A 7,490-nucleotide genomic window follows, 5' to 3' on the forward strand; every position below is an offset into this window, starting at 1 on the left:
TAAGCTATTATTTGTTCCTAATTTCAGGTGTTCCAGAGTCAGACTTGGACACCAGGGTCTCTCCTACACTGATCCAACATGCTGCACAAATCTGCTTCTCCTTATTTCATAAAGCTCTTATTTTATTATTATTATTTTTTTTTTTAGCATTGGAATATAATATTTTCCAAGATGTCTGTGAATGTTCCCAGTCATCCAGGTCATGGGGGTTCTCTGTGATAAATAAAGGCAACTGGACTAGAAAGCCTTGAAGACGTTTCCTGAAAAAGCCTTTTGGATGAAACGTTACATTACATGTCATTTAGCTTGTATCCAAAGCGAGGTCGCAGGGTTAACCTCTGAGACCTACAGGATGTTTGACAACCTCTGGTCGTCTGCTTTTATTTTCTAAAAAAAAAGCTTGTAAAACATCAACCCTCTGAACATCATTTTTTTTTTTTCCAGGAAAAACTGGGCTATTAGAATATCTGCGCTGCATTGAGGTCACTTGAACGTTAAGAAAGGTGGTAGGACCTCACGTGTCTTGCTCAGGAACACATCGGTTGGTATATCGCAGTGGGAATCGAACCCGGGTCTCTCACACCAAAGGCCTGTATTATATGTATTATGTGTTAGAGCCACTGCGCCATCATCACCAACGTCTACAAATATTTCTATTAAGTGCAGTTGCCTTTGCTTATCAGAGAACTATTTTTTTTAATATTTATAATATTTTTTATTTATTTTTTGCAGTTTAAATAGCCTTAAATAAATAACTTGCAGAAGATCTCAGTCGTTGATAATTACGCGAATCTTCTATACTAAAAATACCGACAAAGATGTATTTTTTTTAACGAGTGTTTCTCTTTTATTTAATCGATTATTTGATGTGGAAGTTAAGCACATTTTTACAGTCAGGCCTCAGAGACCTGTAGCTTATTTTAATCGTCAAATTATTCCTCACTATTGTTTTTTTTATATTACATTTCTCTTGTTTGTGATAAACATTGGAATGAAGTAGTTTGGTTCTACTGCCATTATTACGAGTTATAATCTAATTTATGATTCAATCAGCGCAGTGAGAGTCATAACCCCAGGGAGTGACGTTTTAAAATAAGTTAACACATGACATATTAAAACAAGTCTGGCGTTTTACTAGATCATCCATGAGCTAAATAAATAACTTATCACCACACGGATCTGCACAAAATGCAACTGAACGCAAGGTTTAAATATTCACTTTTATTTCTTTCCAGAGAAAAAGTCAAAGAAACTCGTCATTTAAATATTTAAACAAAAGAAAAGAGGCTATTTTATGTTCACAAAAAAAGGGGGTCTGCTAAAAGATTTTTGCCATAAAAGTGAGAAGGAGGGAGAGTTTTTTTTAAAAAAAACATACAGTATCTACAACATTCTTCCAAAGCAGATTCATCCCACTTAACGGAGGAGAAACTCTGCGTAAAATGTCTCTGTTACCTGAGAAAACACGAGTTGAAAGTCCGATGTGTGTGTGTGTGTGTGTGTGTGTGTGTGTGTGTGTGTGTGTGTTATTCATTGTTAGCGCTGTGTTTTGGCCAGGTCCACGGTGCCACGCTGTAGTTTCTGAAACTCCGGATGTAAAGTGAGAAAGTGCGGAGACGCAGCGGGGTGGAAGAGCGCAGGGGACGCGTAAGCGGCGCTGGAAGTCAGAGGAGAGGCGTATTGGGCCGGGGAGAAGGTTTCGATGCCGGGCTGAGCCTGGAGGAAAGCCTTGGCTGTGAGCGCGCTGCTGCGGGAGAAGAAGCTAGAGAGAGCCGGCAGGATGCTGCTTACAGGTGGGACGGCGCCGGGGCCGCACGGCGAGTGCGAGTGAGCGTGGTGATGGATGTAAGGGTAAATCTCCAGACCTGGCAACTGCAGAGCCGCCGCTCCGAACCCGTAGGAGCCGTGCGCAAAGCCGCGCAGCCCGCTTGGCTCCAGGTGCTGCTCCTTGAGCGGATCGAAGCGGAAATGCTGCCGCTTGAAGCGCTTCCTCCGCCGCAGAAAACTCCCGTTCTCAAACATGTCCGAGGAGTTAGGATCCAGCGTCCAGTAGTTGCCTTTCCCAGGGTTCCCTGGCTCCCTGGGCATCTTTATAAAGCAGTCATTGAGCGACAGATTGTGTCTGATAGAGTTCTGCCAGGCGGGGAATTTCTCCCGGTAGTACACGAAGCGCTGGCTGATAAAGTCACATATCTCGCTGAGGGTGAGTCGTTTCTTTGGACTCTGCAGGATGGCCATCGTTATCAGAGCGATGTAAGAGTACGGAGGCTTCACCGCCGCGGGACCTTTGCTTTTAGCAGGAGAAAGGGAAGGAGACTCCGGGTCAGGGCTGTAGCTGTCCCGCTCTTTGCTCTGCAGGCTGCTGCTGCTGGAAGTCTCGGTGCCGCTCCGCGACTCATCCACAGGTAAGAGCTGCTCCTCTCCGCTGTCCTTGACTCCTTCCCCTACTACGTCGATAACAATATCCTCCATGATGTCCAAACCCAATGTCATAGTAGATGTCCGCGGGTAAAGCCAACACCACCTGCCAACAGGTGGGAGAGCGACAGCTTCTTCTCTTTCAATGCGAGGGTTTGTTTTTTTTTGTTTGGTTTTTACGCACGACTCGTCTCCATTCACAAAAAAAGTGAATCTCCAAACACAATGCCCAATCCTACTTTCCCCACAAGCAAACTCTCCAGACCACGCGCGCTGATATCCTTTAATTTGGTGCATAAACGCGCAAAAGAGCGTTCAGCCTGCAGCGTTGAGTGGTTGTGCGTAAAAGCGTAAAAAAGTGTCCGCGTCCTCTGAGGTGTCCAGCATCATCTGTAATCTCTGTTGCTTTCCTGTGTGGGTCGGGTGGATGTGATGTCACGTTGAGGCACGCGAGGGAAAAAAAGGGATCCTGACCAATGAAAACGACGCAAAGGGTGTCGGGAAGGCCTCCCATCAGTGCGCTATCATCATCGGCGCATCGGTTCCAAGTTAGAGGACGTTAGAGATCCATCCATTCAGGGGAAACATCCTGATGAGCAGAAGGAGACTATTTATAGAGAGGAGGTCACAGTTTGTATTCAGGCTGTTGGTTTCAGAGTTCAGAGTGGCCTCAAAAATGGGAAATTGTGACGAAGAATGTGAATAAAATGAAGACAAAATAAGATAAAGCGATATTTTCTCCACAGTGGAAAGTCACAAACTTAAAGTTTTTAACTTTTTGTTTGCTGCTCTTAAACATATTATTATTAGATTATTATCACTTTCCAAAAATGGGTTATTTCATTGTTATTATGTATTACTTAGTAGCTTTTTTTTATTCTGTGTAAAAAAAAATATGATAAATATTTTTTGAAAATAACGTTCCTTTTCATTTTGCATCGACCCCATCCTAATATATTTTTATTCTGTGTAAAAATCTGAGAAATATTTTTTGGTAATGACTTTCTTTTGGATTTTGTATCGACCCTTGTTTTTTTGGGAGGGCTCGAGGAAAACGTTCATCTAAATGTGCACCGCTGATGATGATGATAAAGGACTTTAAATACGTATATTCCTATTTCCAAATAAGACGATAGACACTTTAATGACACCAAATCATGATCGTGAATTTAAAGTCTGAGGGGGAAAATCCCCAAACGCTTCTCTACGTGAGGCAGGGACTTACACCTTAATCCCCCTCGATGCTTCTGCAGCCTCTCTTTACGCACACTTGACGCACAATTACATGTTTTCAGACGCAGAGGATCAAACTGGAATGACTGCGAAAGTAATAATTAGTCGCCTGCATGCATGGTGACTTTTTTGAATGATCTGATAAAAATGTGTGGCTTTTTTTTCCTAAACTTACACGCAGGCTTTCGTTTCCCTAAGAGAAATATTGATAAATATCACCATGTGTGAAATGGAGAAGAAATAATATTTGATGTTCGGTCTGTATAACCTGAGATCTTCTGGGTTAGAAACTCTACACCCCCGGTCAGATTATCTGCTTTAATAATGGGCAACTTAAAGCAGGATGGTAATATTGGGATGAAAGTAATAGATTTTCACTTGCTCAGACATAAAAGAGAAGCGGGGAGAGGAGGGCGCGTTTGGTATTGTTGGGAGGCCTCTGGTTGTTTGTGTTTAATGATGGAACCCTTTGTTGGGGATTCCCACATTTCCTGCCTCTAATCGTATTGATACCTCCGGGCAGAGGGGGACTGGGTCCGGACTGGGTGGGCTATACGGTACCAGTAAAGCTGCAGATGATTTCCCAAATTCATCACGCATGTCTTTAGATTGGAAACAGGCCCGTGCGCGTTGTGTGGTTCCAATAATAAGGCGAGAGCGGGAGCGTCAAATCACTACAAAAGCTGAAGGTAGGCTATATGGCGCAAAATCTTTATGTTTCCAGAATCATGAGTCACGTAGGCATAGGCAACGTGATTCCCCCCGCCAATATTTAGAAGAGGTAGATTTATCCCCCTCAATAAATATGAAAGACAACCCACTTCCCAAAAGAGGTAAAAATATATGTTCAGGGGCTCAAAACATGTACGGAAATCAAGAATCGTGTCTTGAACAGCTATTTTGTGTATATTTGTCTCTGTTTCGGTATTTATTGTTTATTCTTATTACTGTTTGATATGTTTGTTTGTATGTATGCACCCAATCACCAATGTAGTCCCACTACTGTGGCAATCAGCTGCTTTCTGACTCTGATTCTGATACTACATCCGGGGGTTAAAAAACCACAACAGGAGCGTGAAAACATAGATGTGATTTCTTGTGATTTTAAATGTCTTTTATGTAGATTTAAACTTTGGAGTCTCATTCTCTAAAGGATTTGTTGTTGAGATGAAACACCTGTGATGTTTTGAATATGCAGAAAGCTTTGAACAATACACGAGAATCATTATTTCCTTTACATAAATACAGAAAATTGCACCATAAATTGATGCATACAAATTCACCAGAATGCAGGACATGAAGTATTTGACGCTCAAAATGTTATGGGGGACAACACCAAGACCCCCCTTATAATGTGCCCCCCAATGTTGAAACAAAACCTATAATACGCCCTTGAGACATTTCAGAGCTGATAATGCACCAAATTGTCTTGCTGCACACACGCAGTTGCATGAATGCTTCCCGATGTTGCATTTACAGACATGGCCTTCCACTTTCTATTTTTGGTATTTTTTTGGTAAGAACCCCAATCATAAATACATGCACCATTACAGTTGGGCTCGCAGTCTAAGGTGTTCTGTTTTTTTTTACAACAATATAAAAAAAAATATAGCAGAATATGGAAACGTTCAAATCAACAAGGCCTTCTTTTCTTTTCTTTTACCCAGAAGACACATTACGCACACATTTTAACAATAACAAATCTGCTATCTAACAAAACGGCCCATTGTAGAGATCTTATTTGTTTCTTGCTGCAGATGAGTAAGTGGGAGAGTGAAGGTCTGGGTGTAATAACAGGATTTGGCAGGAACTAAACAGGCCTAGGGGATCTCACTGGATCATTCTGGATAAATGAACCTACATCCGTGCGGGTCAGAAACCGGGTTAGGTGAAGCTGTTACGGGGCTACTTCAGTGGAAATGTTTTCTTATCTCAGTGAGAACTCGAAGCCGTTCGCATGATTCAGAGAGTGATAAAGAACGGAGCGTGTTTCTCATTGGGAGAGGTTGAAACAGCTTCAAAGAGGCTGAGGTTGTTTTCACATAATGCCCCCTCTCTCTCTCTCTCTCTCTCTCTCTCTCTCTCTCTCTCTCTCTCTCTCTTACTCTTTTTCTTTCTCTCTTTCTCTCATCTTGATTCCCTTAAAATCTTGGCAGTGCAGTGGACAATAATATAACGTGTAATTTAAGGTATCATGAATCATAACTGCATTAAACAGAGTCAGACAACGGAGAGGTGCTGAGCCAAACACATCTGTGTGACACACACACGCACACGCGCGCGCGCGCACGCGCGCGCACACGCGCGCACACACACACACACACACACACACACACAGTTTTAGGGGAGGATACGTGTGTAAATTTCATGAGCTGAACTGGTCATTAACACACTATTTATGGGCTGACAAACTGCTCTATAACATAGAAAGTGATCCAACCTGTTCTCTGTGTGCGTGCGTGCGTGTGTGTGTGTGTGTGTGTGTGTGTGTGTGTGTGTGTGTGTGTGTGTCATCATCTTTTTGTACTCTTGTCTGAAAGTACTTTTCTCAGTAATCGTTAAGGAGGAATGACACATCTGTATCTGACAGCAGCACTCTGACTTTGTGCCGCCATCTTGTGGTGTGAGAGTGAAAAACGCCTCTAATAAGTAACAGCACTTCATAGTTAACTGTTGTGGAGAGTTCACCTGAACTGACATCATGAAAACTCAACAGGCCTACACTTTTGTGAAAAACGACATTAATCTTTACGCAGGGTGCGATTTGCCAGGGGAGATATGTGTAATTTCCCCCTGTTCTGCTCTATCCCTGCCTCTGCTGAATTTATTTCTATCCCCGGTGGACAAAATGTATCCCCCCCCCTCAAAGTGATCAATGCTACTTCACCAATAAACCATATATTATAAACCTAAAATATAAGTATTTTAAACTAAGTAAAGCACTGTAACGTGAACACATAGTGCCATAGAATGATAAAATCCGAGCAGCAGTTGCTGGCTGTATTTAGCCGCTACAGAGCTCCAGGACGCCGGCTACCAGCGGCAGTTGTTCAGCCGCCAACAGGTGACTGTGAGCCGGCTACAGGCACCGCCAGATGACGGCCCTTTCAGAGGGCCATGGTAGTGGAGTTTAGCCAGAAAAAGTGAGCGCCATGCGGCGATGACAGTTGAGTTTAGGCACCAAAACGACTCGTTAAATTTAGGAAAAAGATTGTGGTTTGAATTAAAACACTCCCGAAGAACGAACGAGCGTTTCCTGGGTGAAAGTATTTTGTTTTCGCTGCGATGTGAACTACGCTCTCCGGCTTGAAAGCGCTCATTTCGAGATTATTTTCCATTGAATATTGAAGTTCATATAAGTGTTGTGGCATGTCTGGCCGAGTGGCTCTATATCCATGGGTAATGAAAGGGGGATTTAATTATTGCATGTTTTGTTGTGCATGATGAAAAATTAGTGGTACACCTAAATGGAACAGAGCAATTGTTATATTATAAGTCTGTGCTTTTCTAGTCTGGATCAATGGAAGTACCTTGCCAGTATAAGCCTGATAAGCCCCTTCACAACAACAACAACAACAACCTTCGAGCTAGCAAGCTACATGCTGAAAATGGCATGCAGTTAGCATACCGTAGCTAGCTAAAAGTATCCAAACGTTGAGTCAACTGTAGTCTGGATCAAAGGAAGTACATTTCCAGGATAAAGCCAGGTGTCAGGCTTTATCCCTCACCTTCCGCTCTCTGTGTGTTGCCGTTCTCAAAATCCCATTGCTACAGGAAACAACAACAACCTTTGAGCTAGAGAGATACATGCTGAAAATGGCAAGTTTTGAAGAACATTT

General features: G+C 42.7%; 1 protein-coding gene across 1 annotated transcript; it reads right to left on the minus strand.

Moving 5' to 3' along the window:
• Nucleotides 1–1,360: 1,360 nt before the first annotated feature.
• On the minus strand, nt 1,361–2,788 carry foxd7 (forkhead box D7). The gene has a single exon (XM_078269599.1). The coding sequence runs from the start codon at nt 2,713–2,715 to the stop codon at nt 1,537–1,539; it is 1,179 nt and encodes a 392-aa protein (XP_078125725.1). The 5' UTR covers nt 2,716–2,788; the 3' UTR covers nt 1,361–1,536.
• Nucleotides 2,789–7,490: the final 4,702 nt, after the last annotated feature.

Source organism: Sander vitreus, chromosome 15, assembly GCF_031162955.1.
Source record: "Sander vitreus isolate 19-12246 chromosome 15, sanVit1, whole genome shotgun sequence".
Taxonomy (NCBI): domain Eukaryota; kingdom Metazoa; phylum Chordata; class Actinopteri; order Perciformes; family Percidae; genus Sander; species Sander vitreus.

Excerpts from the sequence above, each read along its gene's own strand:
- foxd7 (XM_078269599.1), bottom strand. The coding sequence starts at position 2,715 with ATGCACCAAATTAAAGGATATCAGCGCGCGTGGTCTGGAGAGTTTGCT.